The 24588-nt window shown below is 50.9% G+C and overlaps 1 protein-coding gene across 2 annotated transcripts; it reads left to right on the forward strand.

The window, feature by feature from the left end:
- Positions 1-421: 421 nt before the first annotated feature.
- On the forward strand, positions 422-23081 carry LOC142905245 (tropomodulin-1-like). Of its 2 annotated transcripts, none has more exons than XM_076051860.1 (10): positions 422-535; positions 13751-13897; positions 14717-14873; positions 16390-16506; positions 17119-17202; positions 17757-17887; positions 18785-18892; positions 19131-19274; positions 19442-19586; positions 20046-23081. In XM_076051860.1, the coding sequence occupies exons 2-10, from the start codon at positions 13775-13777 to the stop codon at positions 20069-20071; spliced, it is 1035 nt and encodes a 344-aa protein (XP_075907975.1). In that variant the 5' UTR covers positions 422-535; positions 13751-13774; the 3' UTR covers positions 20072-23081. The 2 variants fall into 2 exon arrangements, with proteins under 2 accessions (XP_075907975.1, XP_075907974.1); XM_076051859.1 differs by lacking the exon at positions 422-535 and adding an exon at positions 2779-3144.
- The last annotated feature ends 1507 nt before the right edge of the window (positions 23082-24588 follow it).

Below are 24588 nucleotides of genomic sequence, written 5' to 3' on the forward strand. Positions count from 1 at the left end.
AGGGAGAGTGAAGAGAGAGTTAAGAGAGAGTGAAGGGGAGAGGAAGAGAGAGGAAGGGAGAGTTAAGAGAGAGTGAAGGGAGAGGAAGAGAGAGGAAGGGAGAGTTAAGAGAGAGTTAAGAGAGAGTGAAGGGAGAGGAAGAGAGAGGAAGGGAGAGTGAAGAGAGAGGAAGAGAGAGGAAGGGAGAGTTAAGAGAGAGTTAAGAGAGAGTGAAGGGAGAGGAAGAGAGAGGAAGGGAGAGTTAAGAGAGAGTGAAGGGAGAGGAAGAGAGAGGAAGGGAGAGTTAAGAGAGAGTGAAGGGAGAGGAAGAGAGAGGAAGGGAGAGTTAAGAGAGAGTGAAGAGAGAGTGAAGGGAGAGTGAAGAGAGAGTGAAGAGAGAGTGAAGGGAGAGGAAGAGAGAGGAAGGGAGAGTTAAGAGAGAGTTAAGAGAGAGGAAGAGAGAGGAAGGGAGAGGAAGGGAGAGTTAAGAGAGAGTGAAAGGAGAGAGAAACTGCACTGCACGGAGCCGCGCCCGGATCGATTGCCTCCTCGCTGGGTACGAGACGACATCACAACCACCACCATTATAATAAGCTCATCATTATTGTTATTACCATCAGCTACAACTCATCATCATAATTAGTTCAACATCAACATCACCACCAACGTCGCGTTATCAGCAGCAACAGCAAGAGCCCATTAGCATCATCATAACCATCAGCAACATCATCATAACCATCAGCAACATCATCATAACCATCAGCAGCATCATCATAACCATCAGCAACATCATCATAACCATCAGCAGCATCAGCATAAAGGGCAACATCAGTAAGAGCAGCTGCGTCCGGATGATTGTGCATGAGCCGTCACAGCCTGAGATCAATCACAATTAATCATCGATAATGATGGTCGTGGTGCTACAGTATACACTGTATGTACAATGTATATTGTACATACAGTATATACTGTATTGACATGTCACAGTGTATGTCAGGCCATTATCACCACCACCAACATCGGCATGCTAACGTTGTCACCACCACCAACACCCACATCCCCATTATCACCACCATCACACCTCCACCCTCCCATCATCATCATCGTTATCACAGCTCCCTCCATCATAATCAATAGTCCCATCATCATCACCACCACCACCATCACTGCCATGACAATCGTGGCAATATCAATTACCATCATTATCACACCACCCCCATCTCATACTCACCATCATCAGCACCCCATCCCCATTATTACCCCATCATAAAAATTATCCCGCATGATCATTACCACCCCATCACCATCAGCACACCATCATCACCACCATCACGACTGCTGCATCACCATGATGACGATCACACCACGCCCATCATCACATCACCATTATCACACCCGCATCACACGACCATCACACCTATCACCATCATCACACCCCCCAATCATCATCACCATCATTGCACAACCCATCATCACCATCATCACACCCCCATCATCATCACCAACATCACACCCCCCATCACCATCATCACCATCATCATCACCATCATTGCACAACCCATCATCAAACCCCCATTATCATCACCATCACACCCCCCATCATCACCATCATCACCATCATCACACCCCCATCATCACCATCATCACACCCCCATCATCACCATCATCACACCCCCCATCATCACCATCATCACACCCCCCATCATCACCATCATCACCATCATCACACCCCCATCACCCCCATCACCCTCATCATCACACCCCCTCATCATCACCAACATCACACCCCATCACCCTCATCATCACACCCCCATCATCACCATCATCATCACACCCCCCATCATCACCATCATCACACCCCCATCATCATCAACACACCCCCCATCATCATCACCATCATCACACCCCCCATCATCACCATCATCACACCCCCATCATCACACCCCCATCATCACCATCATCACCATCATCACACCCCCATCATCACCATCATCACACCCCCATCATCACACCCCCATCACCCTCATCATCACACCCCCATCATCACATCACCATCATCACACCCCCATCATCACCATCATCACACCCCCCATCATCATCACCATCATCACACCCCCCATCATCACCATCATCACACCCCCATCATCACCATCATCACACCCCCATCATCACCATCATCACACCCCCATCATCACCCTCATCACACCCCCATCATCACCATCATCACACCCCCATCATCACCATCACACCCCCCATCATCATCACCATCATCACACCCCCATCATCACCATCATCACACCCCCCATCATCATCACCATCATCACACCCCCCATCATCACCATCATCACACCCCCATCATCACCATCATCACACCCCCATCATCACACCCCCATCACCCTCATCATCACACCCCCATCATCACATCACCATCATCACACCCCCATCATCACCATCATCACACCCCCCATCATCATCACCATCATCACACCCCCCATCATCACCATCATCACACCCCCCATCATCACCATCATCACACCCCCATCATCACCATCATCACACCCCCATCATCACCCTCATCACACCCCCATCATCACCCTCATCACACCAACATCATCACCATCATCACATCACCATCATCACACCCCCATCATCACCATCATCACACCCCCATCATCATCATCACATCACCATCATCACATCACCATCATCACACCCCCATCACGCCGCCGTGGCCACGAATGCTGATGAGCGCCGTGAGCGAGGAATGCGGAAGGCGCGGCCCCCCCCTCCCCCCTCCCCCCATTGTGAGAGGCGAGGGCGAGTCCCGGAGTCTACACTGCGCTGCTCCGTCTCACTCCTCACCACCACTCCTCACCCCCATCATCACCACCACTCACCACCACTCCTCACCACTCCTCCTCACCACCATCATCACCACCACTCACCACCACTCCTCACCACTCCTGCTCCTCCTCCTCACCACCATCATCACCATCATCATCACCACCACTCCTCAACACCACTCCTCACCACCATCATCACCACCATCATCACCACTCCTCACCATCACCACTGCTCACCACCACCATCATCACCCCCTTGGCTCCCTGCGGGATTCGCTCGGGGGACTTCTCGTCAGGACGCCGCCGCCACCACCACCCCCTGGTTGGTGCCGGGGCCCCGCGGGGGTGTCTCGGGGACCCCGCGGGGGTGTCTCGGGGACCCCGCGGGGGTGTCTCGGGGACCCCGCGGGGGTGTCTCGGGGACCCCGCGGGGGTGTCTCGGGGACCCCGCGGGGGTGTCTCGGGGACCCCGCGGGGGTGTCTCGGGGACCCCGCGGGGGTGTCTCGGGGACCCCGCGGGGGGGTTCAGTGCCACGGGGTTCGGCTCCGGGCACCTCGCGGGTTTCGCAATGGGCGGCCCCGCGTCCAAAGCGTCCTTGGGACTTGTGTTGTTAGTGCCTGCTACATTATTAGTACCGTGTGTGTGTGTGCCTATGTGTTAGTATAGTGTCTTTATTACAGTAGACTGTGTGTGTGTGTGTGCTATGTGTTAGTATAAGTGTGTTTATTACAGTAGACTGTGTGTGCTACGTGTTAGTATAGTGTGTGTATTACAGTAGACTGTGTGTGTGCTATGTGTTAGTATAGTGTGTTTATTACAGTAGACTGTGTGTGTGCCTATGTGTTAGTATAGTGTCTTTATTACAGTAGACTGTGTGTGTGTGCTATGTTAGTATAGTGTGTTTATTACAGTAGACTGTGTGTGTGTGCTATGTGTTAGTATAGTGTGTTTATTACAGTAGACTGTGTGTGTGCTATGTGTTAGTATAGTGTGTTTATTACAGTAGACTGTGTGTGCTACGTGTTAGTATAGTGTGTTTATTACAGTAGACTGTGTGTGTGTGTGTGCTATGTGTTAGTATAGTGTGTTTATTACAGTAGACTGTGTGTGTGTGCTATGTGTTAGTATAGTGTGTTTATTACAGTAGACTGTGTGTGCTACGTGTTAGTATAGTGTGTGTATTACAGTAGACTGTGTGTGTGCTATGTGTTAGTATAGTGTGTTTATTACAGTAGACTGTGTGTGTGCCTATGTGTTAGTATAGTGTCTTTATTACAGTAGACTGTGTGTGTGTGCTATGTTAGTATAGTGTGTTTATTACAGTAGACTGTGTGTGTGTGCTATTTGTTAGTATAGTGTGTTTATTACAGTAGACTGTGTGTGTGTGTGCTATGTGTTAGTATAGTGTGTTTATTACAGTAGACTGTGTGTGCTACGTGTTAGTATAGTGTGTGTATTACAGTAGACTGTGTGTGTGCTATGTGTTAGTATAGTGTGTTTATTACAGTAGACTGTGTGTGTGCCTATGTGTTAGTATAGTGTCTTTATTACAGTAGACTGTGTGTGTGTGCTATGTTAGTATAGTGTGTTTATTACAGTAGACTGTGTGTGTGTGCTATGTGTTAGTATAGTGTGTTTATTACAGTAGACTGTGTGTGTGCTATGTGTTAGTATAGTGTGTTTATTACAGTAGACTGTGTGTGCTACGTGTTAGTATAGTGTGTTTATTACAGTAGACTGTGTGTGTGTGTGTGCTATGTGTTAGTATAGTGTGTTTATTACAGTAGACTGTGTGTGTGTGCTATGTGTTAGTATAGTGTGTTTATTACAGTAGACTGTGTGTGCTACGTGTTAGTATAGTGTGTGTATTACAGTAGACTGTGTGTGTGCTATGTGTTAGTATAGTGTGTTTATTACAGTAGACTGTGTGTGTGCCTATGTGTTAGTATAGTGTCTTTATTACAGTAGACTGTGTGTGTGTGCTATGTTAGTATAGTGTGTTTATTACAGTAGACTGTGTGTGTGTGCTATGTGTTAGTATAGTGTGTTTATTACAGTAGACTGTGTGTGTGCTATGTGTTAGTATAGTGTGTTTATTACAGTAGACTGTGTGTGCTACGTGTTAGTATAGTGTGTTTATTACAGTAGACTGTGTGTGTGTGTGCTATGTGTTAGTATAGTGTGTTTATTACAGTAGACTGTGTGTGTGTGCGCTATGTGTTAGTATAGTGTGTTTATTACAGTAGACTGTGTGTGCTACGTGTTAGTATAGTGTCTTTATTACAGTAGACTCTGTGTGTGTGTGTGCTATGTGTTAGTATAGTGTGTTTATTACAGTAGACTGTGTGTGTGTGCTATGTGTTAGTATAGTGTGTTTATTACAGTAGACTGTGTGTGTGCTATGTGTTAGTATAGTGTGTTTATTACAGTAGACTGTGTGTGTGTGCTATGTTAGTATAGTGTGTTCATTACAGTAGACTGTGTGTGTGTGCTATGTTAGTATAGTGTGTTTATTACAGTAGACTGTGTGTGCTATGTGTTAGTATAGTGTGTTTATTACAGTAGAGTTTGTGTGTGCTATGTGTTAGTATAGTGTGTTTATTACAGTAGATTGTGTGTGTGTGCTATGTGTTAGTATAGTGTGTTTATTACAGTAGATTGTGTGTGTGCTATTTGTTAGTATAGTGTGTTTATTACAGTAGACTGTGTGTGCTATGTTAGTATAGTGTGTTTATTACAGTAGACTGTGAGTGTGCTATGTGTTAGTATAGTGTGTTTATTACAGTAGACTGTGTGTGCTACGTGTTAGTATAGTGTGTGTATTACAGTAGATTGTGTGTGTGCTATGTGTTAGTATAGTGTGTTTATTACAGTAGACTGTGTGTGTGTGTGCTATGTGTTAGTATAGTGTCTTTATTACAGTAGACTGTGTGTGTGTGCTATGTGTTAGTATAGTGTGTTTATTACAGTAGACTGTGTGTGTGTGCTATGTATTAGTATAGTGTGTTTATTACAGTAGACTGTGTGTGTGCTATGTGCTAGTATAGTGTGTTTATTACAGTAGACTGTGTGTGTGTGCTATGTTAGTATAGTGTGTTTATTACAGTAGACTGTGTGTGTGTGCTATGTTAGTATAGTGTGTTTATTACAGTAGACTGTGTGTGCTATGTGTTAGTATAGTGTGTTTATTACAGTAGAGTTTGTGTGTGCTATGTGTTAGTATAGTGTGTTTATTACAGTAGATTGTGTGTGTGTGCTATGTGTTAGTATAGTGTGTTTATTACAGTAGATTGTGTGTGTGCTATGTGTTAGTATAGTGTGTTTATTACAGTAGACTGTGTGTGCTATGTTAGTATAGTGTGTTTATTACAGTAGACTGTGAGTGTGCTATGTGTTAGTATAGTGTGTTTATTACAGTAGACTGTGTGTGCTATGTGTTAGTATAGTGTGTTTATTACAGTAGAGTTTGTGTGTGCTATGTGTTAGTATAGTGTGTTTATTACAGTAGACTGTGTGTGTGTGCTATGTGTTAGTATAGTGTCTTTATTACAGTAGACTGTGTGTGTGCTATGTTAGTATAGTGTGTTTATTACAGTAGAGTTTGTGTGTGCTATGTGTTAGTATAGTGTGTTTATTACAGTAGATTGTGTGTGTGTGTGCTATGTGTTAGTATAGTGTGTTTATTACAGTAGACTGTGTGTGTGTGCTATGTGTTAGTATAGTGTGTTTATTACAGTAGACTGTGTGTGTGCTATGTGTTAGTATAGTGTGTTTATTACAGTAGACTGTGTGTGCTATGTGTTAGTATAGTGTGTTTATTGCAGTAGAGTTTGTGTGTGCTATGTGTTAGTATAGTGTGTTTATTGCAGTAGACTGTGTGTGTGCTATGTGTTAGTATAGTGTGTTTATTACAGTAGACTGTGTGTGCTATGTGTTAGTATAGTGTGTTTATTACAGTAGACTGTGTGAGTGTGCTATGTGTTAGTATAGTGTCTTTATTACAGTAGGCTGTGTGTGTGTGCTATGTGTTAGTATAGTGTGTTTATTACAGTAGACTGTGTGTGTGCTATGTGTTAGTATAGTGTTTATTACAGTAGACTGTGTGTGCTATGTTAGTATAGTGTGTTTATTACAGTAGACTGTGTGTGTGCTATGTGTTAGTATAGTGTCTTTATTACAGTAGACTGTGTGTGTGCTATGTGTTAGTATAGTGTGTTTATTACAGTAGACTGTGTGTGATGTGTTAGTATAGTGTGTTTATTACAGTAGACTGTGTGTGTGTGCTATATGTTAGTATAGTGTCTTTATTACAGTAGACTGTGTGTGTGCTATGTGTTAGTATAGTGTTTATTACAGTAGACTGTGTGTGTGCTATGTGTTAGTATAGTGTCTTTATTACAGTAGACTGTGTGTGCTATGTGTTAGTATAGTGTGTTTATTACAGTAGACTGTGTGTGATGTGTTAGTATAGTGTGTTTATTACAGTAGACTGTGTGTGTGTGCTATATGTTAGTATAGTGTCTTTATTACAGTAGACTGTGTGTGTGCTATGTGTTAGTATAGTGTTTATTACAGTAGACTGTGTGTGTGATATGTGTTAGTATAGTGTGTTTATTACAGTAGACTTTGTGTGTGCTATGTGTTAGTATACTGTGTTTATTACAGTAGACTGTGTGTGTGCTATGTGTTAGTATAGTGTCTTTATTACAGTAGACTGTGTGTGCTATGTGTTAGTATAGTGTCTTTATTACAGTAGACTGTGTGTGCTATGTGTTAGTATAGTGTGTTTATTACAGTAGACTGTGTGTGATGTGTTAGTATAGTGTGTTTATTACAGTAGACTGTGTGTGTGCTATATGTTAGTATAGTGTCTTTATTACAGTAGACTGTGTGTGTGCTATGTGTTAGTATAGTGTTTATTACAGTAGACTGTGTGTGTGATATGTGTTAGTATAGTGTGTTTATTACAGTAGACTTTGTGTGTGCTATGTGTTAGTATACTGTGTTTATTACAGTAGACTGTGTGTGTGCTATGTGTTAGTATAGTGTCTTTATTACAGTAGACTGTGTGTGTGCTATGTGTTAGTATAGTGTCCTTATTACAGTAGACTGTGTGTGTGCTATGTGTTAGTATAGTGTGTTTATTACAGTCGACTGTGTGTGCTATGTGTTAGTATAGTGTGTTTATTACAGTAGAGTGTGAGTGTGCTATGTGTTAGTATAGTGTGTTTATTACAGTAGAGTGTGAGTGTGCTATGTGTTAGTATAGTGTGTTTATTACAGTAGAGTGTGAGTGTCGCACGTGTTAGTACAGTGTGTTGGTACAGCGTGTCTATTAGAGTACAGTGCGTGGTGTGTGTGTTGTTCAAATACAGAGTGCTCGTATATTGGGCCACTATACGAACACACTTAGTGTACTAACACACAGTATACTAACACACTTAGTATACTAACACACTTTGTATACTAACAGTATACTAACACACTTGGTATACTAACAGTATACTAACACACTTGGTATACTGACACACTTAGTGTAGTGTACCTACACTAAGTGTGTTAGTACTGTGTGTGTTAGTGTAGTGTACCTACACTAAGTGTTAGTACTGTGTGTGTTAGTGTAGTGTACCTACACTAAGTGTGTTAGTACTGTGTGTGTTAGTGTAGTGTATCTACACTAAGTGTGTTAGTACTGTGTGTGTTAGTGTAGTGTACCTACACTCTTGTACCGTGTTAGTACTCTAGTAGTGTACCTACACTAAGTGTGTTAGTACCGTGTGTGTTAGTGTAATGTACCTACACTAAGTGTGTTAGTACTGTGTGTGTTAGTGTAATGTACCTACACTAAGTGTGTTAGTACTCTGTGTGTTAGTGTAGTGTACCTACACTAAGTGTGTTAGTACTGTGTGTTAGTGTAGTGTACCTACACTAAGTGTGTTAGTACTGTGTGTGTTAGTGTAGTGTACCTACACTGTGTGTTAGTACTGTGTGTGTTAGTGTAATGTACCTACACTAAGTGTGTTAGTACTGTGTGTGTTAGTGTAGTGTACCTACATTAAGTGTGTTAGTACCGTGTGTGTTAGTGTAGTGTACCTACACTAAGTGTGTTAGTAATATGTGTGTTAGTGTAGTGTACCTACACTAAGTGTGTTAGTACTGTGTGTTAGTGTAGTGTACCTACACTAAGTGTGTTAGTACTGTGTGTTTTAGTGTAGTGTACCTACACTAAGTGTGTTAGTACTGTGTGTGTTAGTGTAATGTACCTACACTAAGTGTGTTAGTACTGTGTGTTAGTGTAGTGTACCTACACTAAGTGTGTTAGTACCGTGTGTGTTAGTGTAGTGTACCTACACTAAGTATGTTAGTACTGTGTGTGTTAGTGTAGTGTACCTACACTAAGTGTGTTAGTACCGTGTGTGTTAGTGTAGTGTACCTACACTAAGTGTGTTAGTACTGTGTGTGTTAGTGTAGTGTACCTACACTAAGTGTGTTAGTGGAGTGTGTTAGTGTTCAGTGTTGTACACAGTCAGTGTAGAGTGTTCTTACACGTACAGTGTGTTAGTGTGTGTGCCCATACCTAAGCGAGTGTAGTCATGCGCTGTAGTGTGTTAGAACTCTCGATATGGTGTATTAGTGTGGTGTGTTAGTTCAGTGTGTACCTATACATAAGCTAGTGTATCATATACTGCGTTATACTCTTGTACCGTGTTAGTACTCTACATGGTGCCCATGTGGTGGTGTTAGTACTGTGTAGTGTGTTAGTACTGTGTAGTGTGTTAGTACTGTGTAGTGTGTTAGTACTGTGTAGTGTGTTAGTGTAGTGTGTTAGTACTGTGCAGTGTGTTAGTACTGTGCAGTGTGTTAGTACTGTGTAGTGTGTTAGTACTGTGTAGTGTGTTAGTGTAGTGTTAGTACTGTGTAGTGTGTTAGTACTGTGTAGTGTGTTAGTACTGTGTAGTGTGTTAGTACTGTGCAGTGTGTTAGTACTGTGCAGTGTGTTAGTACTGTGTAGCGTGTTAGTACTGTGTAGTGTGTTAGTACTGTGTAGTGTGTTAGTACTGTGTAGTGTGTTAGTACTGTGTAGTGTGTTAGTACTGTGTAGTGTGTTACTGCTGTGTAGTGTGTTAGTACTGTGCAGTGTGTTAGTACTGTGTAGTGTGTTAGTGTAGTGTGTTAGTACTGTGCAGTGTGTTAGTACTGTGCAGTGTGTTAGTACTGTGCAGTGTGTTAGTGTAGTGTGTTATTACTGTGTAGTGTGTTAGTACTGTGCAGTGTGTTAGTACTGTGCAGTGTGTTAGTGTAGTGTGTTAGTACTGTGTAGTGTGTTAGTGTAGCGTGTTAGTACTGTGTAGCGTGTTAGTACTGTGTAGCGTGTTAGTACTGTGTAGTGTGTTAGTACTGTGTAGTGTGTTAGTGTAGTGTGTTAGTACTGTGTAGTGTGTTAGTACTGTGTAGTGTGTTAGTACTGTCTAGTGTGTTAGTACTGTGCAGTGTGTTAGTACTGTGCAGTGTGTTAGTACTGTGTAGTGTGTTAGTACTGTGCAGTGTGTTAGTACTGTGCAGTGTGTTAGTGTAGTGTGTTAGTACTGTGTAGTGTGTTAGTACTGTGCAGTGTGTTAGTACTGTGCAGTGTGTTAGTGTAGTGTGTTAGTACTGTGTAGTGTGTTAGTACTGTGTAGTGTATTAGTGTAGTGTGTTAGTACTGTGTAGTGTGTTAGTACTGTGTAGCGTGTTAGTACTGTGTAGCGTGTTAGTACTGTGTAGTGTGTTAGTACTGTGTAGTGTGTTAGTGTAGTGTGTTAGTACTGTGTAGTGTGTTAGTACTGTGTAGTGTGTTAGTACTGTGCAGTGTGTTAGTACTGTGCAGTGTGTTAGTACTGTGCAGTGTGTTAGTACTGTGCAGTGTGTTAGTACTGTGCAGTATGTTAGTACTGTGCAGTGTGTTAGTACTGTGTAGTGTGTTAGTGTAGTGTGTTAGTACTGTGTAGTGTGTTAGTACTGTGCAGTGTGTTAGTACTGTGCAGTGTGTTAGTACTGTGTAGTGTGTTAGTACTGTGTAGTGTGTTAGTACTGTGCAGTGTGTAGTGTCTCGAGTCTCCTACACGTAGCAGGTCGGGGTCGAGAGAGACGGAGCCTGTCAGACGATGTCCCGGGGCCTAATTCCCCTTTGTCTGAAGTTCAACACAAAGAGTGGAGTGGTCTCCACAGACACGTCACTCCATTGTGTGTGCTGTGGTGTGTGTGCAGTGGTGTGTGTGCTGTGGTGTGTGTGCTGTGGTGTGTGTGCTGTGGTGTGTGTGCTGTGGTGTGTGTGCAGTGGTGTGTGTGCAGTGGTGTGTGTGCTGTGGTGTGTGTGCTGTGGTGTGTGTGCTGTGGTGTGTGTGCTGTGGTGTGTACAGCGTGTGTGTACTGTGGTGTGTGTGATGTGGTGTGTGTGCTGTGGTGTGTGATGTGGTGTGTGTGATGTGGTGTGTGTGCAGTGGTGTGTGTGCTGTGGTGTGTGTGCTGTGGTGTGTGTGCTGTGGTGTGTACAGCGTGTGTGTACTGTGGTGTGTGTGATGTGGTGTGTGTGATGTGGTGTATACTGTGGTGTGTGCTGTGAGTATGTGCGCTCTGATGAGTATTGTGTCATATTCTATGTGAGTAACTGTGTACTGTGTGAGTACGGTAACTGTGTGTGTACTAAGTAGTGTGTGCATGTTGTAAATGTGTGCGTGTACTGTGAGTAGTGTGTACTGTGAGTATGCTATGAGTAGTATGTGCATGCTGTAAATGTGTGTGCCTGTACTGTGAGTAGTGTGCACTGCGTGAGAAATGTGTGTGTGTGTGTATTTTGCGTGTTAGCCGGGCGGTGGTGGTGGCTATGTATAATCCGGCACTATGGAGGCAGCAGCGAGGGTTGGTGGATCACACACGGATGTTGTGAAACTTCCTTCCCGTGGGCGTCGATGAGGAGGCACAACCCTGGCTGCCCAGAAGGCAGTACAGCAAGTGGACTAATCGCCAACTGTTCACATCTGTACGGGGGGTGGGGAGGGGGGCGGGATAGAGCGTTGCACCCTTGCGCACGTGTGGGTCTTCTCCAGTTGCTCCGGTTTCTCTCCCACGTGTAATAGTAAACAAGAGTCGTCATCGATTGGCTGAAAACGTCTTAAAATAAAGAAAACCAATGCAGCAGGACCACTTTATGGAGAAATAAGTAATTTATAAAATAAGTGTGTGTGTGGCTTGTTAACAGCCCCACGCGTGCACACACACTGCATTGAGCCATATAAGCTACTTGCACAAGGGCTGTCTGTGTGTTGTAACTTGCCCCAACAGCCTGTTAAGGCTATACGGGGGATATTTGTCTTTTGTATAAAAGTGTGTGTGTATTTACAGTGGGAGAGGTTGTGCAATTACAACTGTGTGAATTAATGATTATGAATAATGAGTTGTGTGTTTGAGAGTCAAGAAATGGGACACGAGTGCGTGTGTAAGGCCTTTGATACAAATGCCAGGGCAATGGTGCATGTGTCCGGGTATTGATACATGTTCTAGACCACTTTTAGAAGTGCAAATCCATTGGTACACATGCCAGGCAATTGGTATATTTAACAGGGCATTGCTACACTCTTAGGGCATTCCATCCATGCCCTTGTGCATTCTGGACACCACTGCCCCAGGCAGCACGGAGGAGAAAAGCCGACGTGGGAAGCGAGGCCTCTGGACGGGAAATTAACCGGATGGGAGGAACAGGGATCACGGGGGTGAGGGGGGGGTGAGGAGGGGTCGATGGGGGAGACTGGAAGGGAGGAAACAGCGAGGTCCATTGATGGGAGCCGAGTCGAGGCTCTGGGAGCCGAGTCGAGGCTCTGGGAGCCGAGTCGAGGCTCTGGGAGCCGAGTCGAGGCTCTGGGAGCCGAGTCGAGGCTCTGGGAGCCGAGTCGTGGCTCAGGGAGCCGAGTCGAGGCTCAGGGAGCCGAGTCGAGTCTCTGGGAGCCGAGTCGAGGCTCTGGGAGCCGAGTTGCCTTAGCCGTGTGATTGGCTGCAGGGAGCTGGACCGCAGCGCGTGTGTGCATGGATCTCGAGTTAATTCGCGATGACCATAGGGTGGAACACTGTCCGCTCTGCTCGAGGGAGAGCGTGGGAGATCTGAAGAGGAACGGAGCGAGAAAGTGAGAGCGAGAGAGAGATAGTGCTCCTCATCAATACTGTAATGCGAGCACACACGTGTGACAAAGGTGTGATGAGGTGTGATGAGGTGTGACCCTGCACGGCCAGGTCAGGTCCTGTAGCGGAGAGGATGAGGGTTCTGTATCGGATGAAACTTGGGTTCTGTATTGGACAAGATGAGGGTTCTGTATGAGATGAGACGGGAGTTTTGTTTGGGATGAGGGTTGTGTATCGGATAGGACAAGGGTACTGTCTCGGTGGAGACGAAGGTTCTGCATCGGACTGGACGGCGCCTCTGTGCGGCGAGCTGCGTGGCACTGCGCCCAAAACTTTGTGTTCACACGTCCCCCCCTCCCCAGCACCCCCCCCCAGGCCGGGGCTGTTAATTACAAACAGGCCTCAAGCCGTGGGCCGGGTTGAACCCATGACGCAGCTGAGCCTGGGATGTTGCCCCCCACTCCCCCTCCCGGCCGCCCCCCCCAGCAGTGTCAGCCCACTGCTGGATAAGTGTGGCTCGTTCGGGGTTTCCCGTCTTCGAGAGGCAGCATGTCGGGGGGAGGGCGGCCACCGCTGTTGTGAAGGGGACTCTGAGTGATGGAGCGCGGAGAAGCTGGCGCGTTAAAGCCTCTGCTCGGTGCATCGGGTTAACCAACTTGGCGTGCCGGCTCTTAAATACCATGACATCACCGCCGCCCGGTGATCCGTAATCTCGTCATCACTCTGCATCTACTAAAGTGACCCCCACGTGCCGCCCTCCCATCTTCACCCGCAGGTTGCATTGTGGGAGGTTGACAGGATGGCTACTCACAGGACGGTGCCGGGCCGAGGCCAGGATGTTGACGCGGAGTCGCTGCTCAGCGGACTCTCGGCGGACGAGCTCAAGCAGCTGGCGGAGGATCTGCAGGACATGGACCCGGACGTGAGACGTCGGGGAGAGACGTCGGGGACCCAGACATGAGACACGGGGAGAGAGGCACGGGGAGAGAGGATCTGCAGGAGGACATGGATCCGCACTAAAGTAGTTAAAGATCTCCTGACTTAAATTGAAATGGCTAGGCCATTGTGTGCCAGCATCATGATCCAAATTTGCCAAAAAATTAGAATTAACCACCGCAGCTATCATCGCCCCCTATTGGCTGACTAATGACCGCTTGCAGGCCAGGTGCTGAGTCGCATAGTGCAGCACAGGGTCATCTGCCACTGGGGGTGCTCCTTTGAAATGCGCTGAGATGAGATGCCAGTCGCTTATCGCGTGTGGAGCGTTCTCAGAGACGCCACTGACATGGAGGAGGGTGGCTCCGTCTAACGCTGCAACTCGGTCTCATCGTTATTACCCATAAACCCCACCAACAATCGGAGGGCGGAACATTTGCTTGTTACCTCCCTCTCTTCCCTCGTCCTCCCTCTCGTCTCCATTGTCTCCCTCGCCTCCCTCTCCTTCATTTTCTCCCTCTCCTCCCTCTTCCAGAAACGTGCATTTAGACTATTTGGCTGCTGTACATTTCCACATGATAAGCCACTTCGTTGAACTATTATTTGTGGCCAGGTCGCTTCTGAAAAATAAATATGTAGCTTAGTGGGCCTTACCTGGTAAAATAAAATAAAAAATAATTTATAGTTCTCTCCTCCCTCGCATTCCTCTCCTTCTGTCCATCTCCTCTTCCTATCCTCCCTCTCCTCCCTCGCTTCCCTCCCCTCCCTCACCTCCTCCTCCCTCTCCTCTCCTCCCTCTCCACAGAACGCGCTGCTCCCCGCCGCGTTCCGACAGAAGGACCAGACGACAAAGGCGCCGGCGGCGCCGTTCAACCGCGAGGAGCTCCTGCGCTTCCTGGAGACGCAAGCGCGGGAGCACCGTGACCGCGAGGACCTGGTGCCCTTCACCGGCGAGAAGAAGGGTGAGGGGAGGAGGGGGAGAGCTGGGAGAGGAGGAGGAGGGGGGGGAGAGGAGGAGGAGGAGGAGGAGGGGGGAGAGGAGTAGGAGGAGGGGGGAGAGGAGTAGGAGGAGGGGGGAGAGGAGTAGGAGGAGGGGGGAGAGGAGTAGGAGGAGGGGGGAGAGGAGTAGGAGGAGGGGGGAGAGGAGTAGGAGGAGGGGGGAGAGGAGTAGGAGGAGGGGGGAGAGGAGTAGGAGGAGGGGGGAGAGGAGTAGGAGGAGGGGGGAGAGGAGTAGGAGGAGGGGGGAGAGGAGTAGGAGGAGGGGGGAGAGGAGTAGGAGGAGGGGAGAGGAGGAGGAGGAGGGGGGGGGAGAGGAGGAGGGGGGGAGAGGAGTAGGAGGAGGGGGGAGAGGGAGAGGAGGAGGGGAAGAGGTGTGGGCCTGGGCTTAATTATAATGACAATCACAACCAAGTGGTGTCACTGCATGCAAACTTCACGATGTGGTTGCAAGATGATTACAACAAATGGAGTCGCTAGCGTAATTGACCCGATGCCTGTCGTCGGGAAAGGCACGGGGGAGGCGAGAGGGCGTCCCCGTGAGTTACGGTTACGATCGCGGGAGGCTGGGGCTGCTCAGAGGCGATGATTCTCGCTCAGTGATAAATCGCGGAGCCGGGAGCAGCGACGCGGAACGTAAAGCGCGTGCCGAGCATGCGCGCGTGTCTGTGTGTGCATGCGTGTGCGTCGACTTGTGCCCGCGTGTCTGTGTGTGCATGCGTGTGCGTCGACTTGTGCCCGCGTGTCTGTGTGTGCATGCGTGTGCGTCGACTTGTGCCCGCGTGTCTGTGTGCCGACGCGAAGGTGCGTGTCTGTGCGTCCGTCTCCCTGTTTGTGTCAACTTGGCCTTAAATGAGCACCTGGTGGTGGCGGCGGCCGTGTGAAGTAAACATCGGCAATGGGGAGACAAAGGCGGCTGGCCGTGGTGCTGTCCACCCATCCCCTCCTCCTGTGTTGTGCCATGCTGGCCTGAACAGGAGCGTCCTGCTATATTGGGTTTTTATTAGAAGATGTGTTTCGGCTAAGTAAAGATGACCGTTTATTATTATTATTATTATGATACAAGTAGGAGGAAACCGGAGCACCCGGAGGGAACCCACACAGATGGCGTCAGTCCACGTGCTGTGCCGCCTTCTCTGTCGGCGTAATCGGGCGAGGGTGTGAGAGCGCCTCGTTTGAGGCCGAGTCGACCTAGGGGAGGCCCAGGAATGGTGATGCCCCTACGCACGGCAGCAAAAACGTCGCACCCCCCCCACCCAATACTGCGTAACCTCACCAGGAACCCCGTGAGAAAGCCTCCAGGGCTTTCCCCGGAGTAAATGGCCTCGCTCATCACCACACGGAATGACGGACAATCGGACAAGGTCCACGTACATCAGTGGGCGAGTATCTGGAGGCGCTTTGCACTTTGACCCCTGCCACCCCCGCACCCCCCCTTCTCCAATTCCCCCCCACCCCCACCTGGCACTCACCTGTGCACAGGTAAGGAGTTTGTCCCGAAGGTGAAACCAATGCCGGTGGAGGAAAAAATGGCACTGGACCCCGAGCTGGAGGAGGCTCTGACCGGAGCCACGGATGTGGAGCTGTGCGACATCGCTGGTCAGCGGCACCCCAACATGTCGCACACGCCACACACGCACACACCCCGACACGTCACACGCACACCCACAACACGTCACACGCACACACCCCGACACGTCACACGCACACACCCCGACACGTCACACGCCAAACACACACACAACACGTCACACGCACACCCACAACACGTCACACGCACACCCACAACACGTCACACCCACACACCCACAACACGTCACACGCACACCCACAACACGTCACACGCCAAACACACACACAACACGTCACACGCACACACCCCGACACGTCACACGCATACCCACAACACGTCACACGCACACACCCCGACACGTCACACGCACACCCACAACACGTCACACGCCACACACCCACACACCCACAACACGTCACACGCCACACACCCCGACACGTCACACACACACCCCAACGTGTCGCACCGCGCACACCCTGACGACGGCTGTACGTACACATGCGTGTACACACACACACACTAATACCATGCATGCATTAACCCTGTGTGCACGACAGCCATTCTGACCCCTACACTGCCCTGTGACTCATTGCCCTAATGACCCTCGTGTACCCCTGTGACTCCTACCTCACCCACAGCCATCCTGGGCATGCACACCCTGGTGAGCACCCCGCAGTACTACAGCGCCCACAAGGGCACGAGCCACGCGGACGGCATCGGCAGTGAGTTGCAGTCACACATTGCCGCCATCATCACGCTCATCGCCGTCGCGCCCTCACCATCATCCTCGCGGCCTGTACGCAGGGCCAGGGTGCTGCTGAGTCACATTGTGTCGCACAGGGACAGCTGTCGCTGGGGGTGCTCTCTTAAAATGTGTTGGGATTTAGATGCGACGCAAGCCATTTTGAGCGACTGAGACATACATTTTTTGCATGAATGCAACAGTTTTTTTGTTTATGTACTTACGTGTTTGTGTGCGCATGCGGTTGGTTTTGTACGTGTGTGCGTACACGTGTGTGTGTGTGTGCGTACACGTGTGTGTGTGCGTACACGTGTGTGTGCGTACACGTGTGTGTACACGTGTGTGTACACGTGTGCGTGTGTGCGTGCGTACACGTGTGTGTGCGTGCGTACACGTGTGTGTGCGTGCGTACACGTGTGTGTGTGTACGTACACGTGTGTGTGTGTGTATGCGTACACGTGTGTGTGTATGCGTACACGTGTGTGTGTGTGCGCGTACACGTGTGTGTGTGTGTACGCGTGTGTGCGTGCACAGGTGTGGTGCGCGCCGAACCCATGCGCCCCATGCCCGAAGAGCCCCCCAACCCCACGGACGTGGAGGCAACGCTGCAGCGTATCCGTGACAACGACCCCCGCCTCCAGGAGGTCAACCTCAACAACATCAAGGCAAGCGGCCCCCGAGCATAACAGGGCCCTCCCCCCACAATAACAGGGCCCTCCCCCCAGCATAACAGGGCCCTCCCCCCAGCATAACAGGGCCCTCCCCCCAGCATAACAGGGCCCTCCCCCCAGCATAACAGGGCCCTCCCCCCACCATAACAGGCAGGGCCCTCCCCCCAGCATAACAGGGCCCTCCCCCCACCATAACAGGGCCCTCCCCCCACCATAACAGGGCCCTCCCCCCACCATAACAGGGCCCTTCCCCCACCATAACAGGGCCCTTCCCCCACCATAACAGGGCCCTTCCCCCACCATAACAGGGCCCTCCCCCCACCATAACAGGGCCCTTCCCCACCACCATAACAGGGCCCTCCCCCCACCATAACAGGGCCCTCCCCCCACCATAACAGGGCCCTTCCCCACCACCATAACAGGGCCCTCCCCCCACCATAACAGGGCCCTCCCCCCACCATAACAGGGCCCTCCCCCCACCATAACAAGGCCCTCCCCCCACCATAACAGGGCTCCCCACAAAACTTCACCTCATCCTCAAAGGGAGACCTGGAACAATTCAGAGTCACGATGAGTAACTCGGTGTCTTCGCAGCATGACTGGAGGGTGATTTGGTGTGACTGAGGGCCTTTATGGGTGAATCTGAAACAAGAATGCCCTGGGAATACTTGAAGCGAACTCAGAGGTCACTCAGAGGTCACTCAGAGGTCACTCAGAGGTCACTCAGAGGTCACTCAGAGGTCACTCAGAGGTCACTCAGAGGTCACTCAGAGGTCACTCAGAGGTCACTCAGAGGTCACTCGATGGTGACTTGATGGTGACTCGGTGGTGACTTGATGGTGACCTCAAGGGCGACTTGGGGGGGTTGAATCTGACCGCTCGACCCCACAGAGCATCCCGATCCCAACGCTGAAGGAGTACGCGGAGGCGCTGAAGAGGAACACCCATGTCACGTCGTTCAGCCTCGCGGCCACGCGCAGCAACGACCCCGTCGCCCTGGTGAGGCCCACCGCCTCACCGCTCCTCACCTCCTCAACGCTCCACACCTCCTCGCTGCTACACATCTCTGTGCTACGCACGTCTTCCCCTCCACACCTCCTCACACGGGGCACCTCGGGTCACGTGATCTCCTGGTTGGTCTGCCCTCTCATCGTCTCCCGTCTCCTCTCCTTGGCATCTTCGCGATCCTCTTGACTCCTGTCCCCGCCAACTCCCCCGTGCCCCCCACCTTGCCCAGGCACTGGCGGACATGCTACGGGAAAACCGCGGGCTGCGCAGCCTCAACGTGGAGACCAACTTCATCACGGGCAGCGGCATCCTAGCCATGGTGGAGGCGATGCACGATAACGACTCGCTCAGCGAGCTCAAGATCGACAACCAGGTGGGGCGCGGGGAGGGCAGGGGGGCGTGGGGTGACAGGGAATGGGGGTAGTGGTGGCGATGTGGGGGATGTTACAGAGGCCGCTGGTGGTTGATGTAAAGATGTTGATGCTCGTATTGTTGATGATGATTGCGGTGATAGTGATGATGTTGGCGGTGATGTTACAGAGGCAGCAGCTGGGGAACCACGTGGAGATGGAATTGGCTCGCCTGGTGGAGGAGAAGACGACGCTGCTGAAGCTGGGATACCACTTCCTGCAGCAGGGGCCCCGCACGCGGGCAGCAGACGCAGTCACCCGCAACAACGACCTGAGTGCGGGACGCTGGCGGCACACGCATCGCACACGCATCGCACACGCATCGCACACGCATCGCACACGCATCGCACACGCACGCACTCGCTTGCATACACACACACACCACACTCGCCCACACACCCACGAACGCGCACGCATTTTTTTGTCGTGAGGGGTGGTGGCGCAGTAGTTAGCGCGCTGCTCTACAAACCCAGCGACCCGAGTTCGATTCCCGCTCACGACCAATAAGTGGCAAAATATCTAAACTGGTTCTGGGCCTCCATGAGGTCAACTCCACCTTTAAATGAGTACTTGGTGCGGTGTGTATAAAACATCAGCAGCAGGGTGTGGTGCTGGTGGCCACCCACCCACTCGTGCCCCATGCTGGCTTTTGTAGGCGCTCGTCACGTACAAGTCTGTTGATGGCTGCACGGGGAATCTTTGCGTTTACGTGTCGCTCTGCGTCTCGCCTGCAGTTCGACAGAAGAGGCTGGAGGGGTGAGACGCGGCCATCCACGGAGAGGACAGCTGGGCCACGGCCACCCTGGGCCAACACCGCCAGCCCAGGTCCCATCTCCTCCAGGTCCATTGTCTTGGGCCTCCCCAGCTGGTATCCCCTCTTCTCCTCCACGCTCACCCACCTGCCAGCACTACCACCACCCCACCCGCCGCCACCCTCGCCCTTGGTGCCACCCGCACTGGAGTCGGCATAGTCGAGGTCATGTGACCTCGTGACCCCAGCCTCGCCTGGACGGGGACCAATTGACGCGATGACGATTGGGACGTGACAGCTCTCCTTCCGCCCCCCACCAACTTCCTCCACCCATGCCCCCCCCCTCCCCCGGCCTCCCGTGATTGATTAATCTTCCACGACATTCGAAGTGATAACAATTCGACCGAAATTACAACCATTACCATCGTGGTGCGATGGTTAAATCATTTCATCATAACCATCATCATAACCATCATCGTCATCATCATTGGTTTACAACGCGAACATTCCTGACCAGCTATCAAACCTGGGGACAATTCCACGGATGGTCCTCACTTCGGTCCAATCCAACCGTGCTCCAGGTTTTCCAGATAGAAATCCGTGGCAGCTCTCTACCCCGGCTATGTTTCCATTACATTCCCACGTACAATTCCCGCGGCGGTTAGAAATCCGAGGAAGCTCCCAATTTTTCGCTCCAAGAAATCGTGATCCCTTTTTTTCCCGACCTTTGGAACCTAAAAAAAGGCGCTTCCGTGGATTTCCCATTATTATCCTCGCCGGATGAGAGCAGCAGCACCTTGTTGCACGTGTCGGGGCCTGCGCCAGGCTTCTCCACGTGGCGGTAGTGGTGTAACCGTCACCGTTGTCGCCATCGTCATCGTTTTGATATTTTGTTGCCGACGAGGCCGGCGGTTGCATGTTTTGTATCGTTTTGCTAGGGTTCATCTTTATCGCGTTTTTCATTCTCGGGGTGGGTTTTTGTGTTTACGTGAGAGTTTCGCCGTCCTCTGCCATACATCGCCGCGTCGCCCTGCAAACGACGTCCGGACGTCGTCGCCGCCGCCGCCATATTAACGAGGTCGGGGTCGAGGACGAGTAGCCGAAGGGTCACCACCTCGTCCCGGTTTTCCGCCCAGATCGCGTTGTCGCTCGTGGAAAGAAAGAGAGGCAGCCGCCGCAGAGCTGGCAAAACAAAATCTGTCGGTCTTCCCTCGAAACATCAACGCTCGCGGTTATTGTCACCTTCCTAGGAGTATTGACGGTAATGCGACACCACTCGAGGCAATCCTACTGACAAGTACTGTACCATATTCTCCAGAGGCCGACAAAGACAAAGATCCGCCGTACAGCTTTAAGCAGACTTTTGGTGGAAAGTACCGTTGGCGGGCACTTTTTGAAGGCCGGCACGAGGTGGGTGGGGGTTGCCAGCGCTGTGCCCGACCGCCTCCCCAGTGTTGATGGTTTACACACCGCACCAGCTACTCATTTGAGGCTGAGTCGACCTAGGGGAGGCCCGTAATCGGTTCAGATTTTCACAGTCATCGTCATTGGGTCATGCGAGCGGTAATCGGAACTGGGAGGGAGGGGGGGGGGTCTCCCAGGTTTTAAGCGCCGCTAGCTGCTGTGGCACTGCTCACCGCGCGTCCAAATCTGGCCACGCACCCAGCTCTCGGATTAAGTCGCACCACCCCCAAGCTTTGCTTTGAAATGCAGGGGGAATGGCGTGCGTCGTGTGAACCCAGAGAATACGACAGCTCCTCTTCCTCTGCTATCGCGAGATCCTCCTGCTCCGCCAGCGCCCGATTCTTGTGTGCGTGCGATCTCGGCGGCTTGACAAGGCGAGCCCAGAGGGCCTCGTCGCCTCTACCTCGTTAGTCCCCGACGATGATGTAGGCGGCCGGCACCCCCCCCCCCCCGCCCCCGTCGTGTTTTGAGCGCGAGAGAGAGAACTGGAGAATTCAGCAAACTAGGAAACGCAAGTGTCCATGCATTAAAGCGCAGGTGGGTAGAAGTGGGGGGGGGTGCCTCGTGACATCGCCCCCCACCCCCCTCGCCCCCCCCCACCCCGCGTGTAACGGTGCAGCCGCCAACTTGACACGCGTGGGACCCCAGAGCGAGGGGGTCCCTTTGGTGTGATTCACCCCCCCCCCACTTATGCTGGGCCCCTGGGCATTTTAGGTCCCCCTAAAAGGTAGGCGGGTTCCCAGGTATGATTCTTGGGTGTCGAGGGCTTCTCCCATAGATAAGACCCCCCCCCCACCCCCGTGGAAGTGAAGCGAGCCCCCCTAGATTATAGCCCCTAGGTGTGGGTCTCCCCCTCCCTTTTTTTTAAACAGCCCAAGGTCTGACGCCCCCCCCCCCACTCCGTGCTCCCAATATACGTGTCTGGGTCTACCCATACTTCACCGCAGGGTGTTGGTGACCAGGCCCCCCACCCCACGTGTGTGTGGGGGGGGGGGGTGAATCGTGGCTCTTTATTTTTGCTTGGGGGAAGTTCACGGCTCCAGCAAGAATCCGGGTGACGTCACACAAACTCATTCCGGTGACGTCACCACATTCCTGAGCTATGCAGCCGGACCCCCCCTCTCAATCCCTCCGCCCCCCTCTGCGGGGGAGGGGCGGGGTAGGAACTCACCCTCCGCCCATGACGTAAAGAGCCCCGTCAATCCACTGCTGGATGAAGGGCCACCCCACGCCGCCATCTGACGAATTATTGGGGAGGGGGTTTTATCATTTGACCATACTTCACCGCGCTGGTCAATGCGGGTTGGGGGTTTGCATGGGAGCATAAAAGTACAGCGCTACCTGCCCTGTGTTAGCCACCACATAGCCACCCCGCCCGTTACATCGACCCCTGGTATACGGTGTACCCTGGCATGGGAGTCTGGACAATTGAAAAGTGGTCCTTCACGTGACTCTCAATACACAAGCCTCTCATTCGTGCATTGCAGCCTCATTCGTGAAGTCGTGCGTGAGCCACCTGTGCTATAATAAACAAATAAAGTATCGATCATCGTGAGCACGGACTGTGAAGTGTTCATTCGGTTGCAGAACGATTTGGACCGAGGCCACGAGCCTCGTTTGCAGGAGTGTTGTGCTTACATGGGGGGGGGGGGATGATAGTACACAACAACCAAAGATCCCCCGTGTAGCCTTTAACAGGCTGTTTGGGCAAGTGCTGTTCGCGAGTCGACAGAATGGTACCACGCCCGGCCGTCTTTATCTCCCCCAGTGCCGATGTTTGCACTACCAGGTACTCATTTAATGCTGAGTCGACCTAGGGGGAGGCCCAGGACTGGTCACTGATATTGGCCGTTGGTAATATTGAAAGAACTCCGGTCGCCGAGTTCATTGGCGAGTGCGCTCACCACTGCACCACCGCTCTCCGCACGCGCACACCCCTAACCACAAGTCTCTTGCGCAAACACGCTCAAAGCACGTGCACACATCCAGGATAAACTACACATACACCTCGCGTTACTTAAACACCATACACATAGACTCCCTTTATAGCCTTTATCAGACTGTTGGGACACGTCCTGTCGGCGAGTAGCGCCTATGAAGACCAACACGGCACACGAGGAAGTGATGTGATCAGCAGCAGCTGCTGCACATACAATATAAAGCGTCGCTGGTGTTGGCCGTGAGCGGGGATCTCGGATCGCCGCCGGGTTGTGAGCGCGACCACAGCACTGCCTCTCTATGCACGCACCAACAATAGTTACGGACTTTACCAAAGCGGGCAATGCCGACGTTAAAGACCCAGTGGCATCACTGGCCGCAAGCCATTGTCGGCGATGAACACGTGCGGCGATTTCCGTCTCCACCCATCGCGTGAACGACCCCGGACTCGTTACTGCTGCTGCTGGGAGGCAATTGAGATGTGATAACGCCACGCTGTTTGCTGCTGCTGCTGCAATATTGTATACCTACTCTGGTTATCAAAACCGGTTTCCTGTAACCGCTACGAAAACTGGTTCCGGTTTGCGGGACAATCTTGGCTACAATTGTAGTGGCCTTATTGACGTCGGAGACTGTTCACTTGAGGCAACACGTATTTATTACAGACGATTCAATTACAGTGTCGAATCTGATACTTGAAGAGGTAACGGCCTCTTCACCCGTACTCTACAGAGGGAACGTTCCCCGAGCTCTAGCCCACGCCAGCTCCCTGGTTCCCTCTATCCTGATCCTCTCTCAGGAGGCTGTCTGACCTGGCCCAGCTTCGGCGCAGGTCCCGATCACCAGCCACACGAGTCCGGCCCTCAGAAGGACATCGTTCCTCGCGGCTCTGGGGTCGCACCCTGGCTTGCTTTACCCGGCCCTCAGAAGGACAGTGGGCCAAAGGAGTTCCAGGGTCTGGCTAGTCGATCTTCTTTCTTCACTGTCTCTTCATCTTGCTTGAGTCGAACTGCCTCTCAGCTTCCCGGGTCCCACCTTTTATACAGTCCCTCACTGAGGGGTGGGGCTGGGAGGGATCACAGCGTCCCCCACAGCCCCCCAAGGTGGTGGCCGTAGCGGACGTG

Source organism: Petromyzon marinus, chromosome 52 (assembly GCF_048934315.1).
Source record: "Petromyzon marinus isolate PM22_M1 ecotype Great Lakes invasive population chromosome 52, UKy_Petmar_22M1.pri1.0, whole genome shotgun sequence".
Taxonomy (NCBI): domain Eukaryota; kingdom Metazoa; phylum Chordata; class Hyperoartia; order Petromyzontiformes; family Petromyzontidae; genus Petromyzon; species Petromyzon marinus.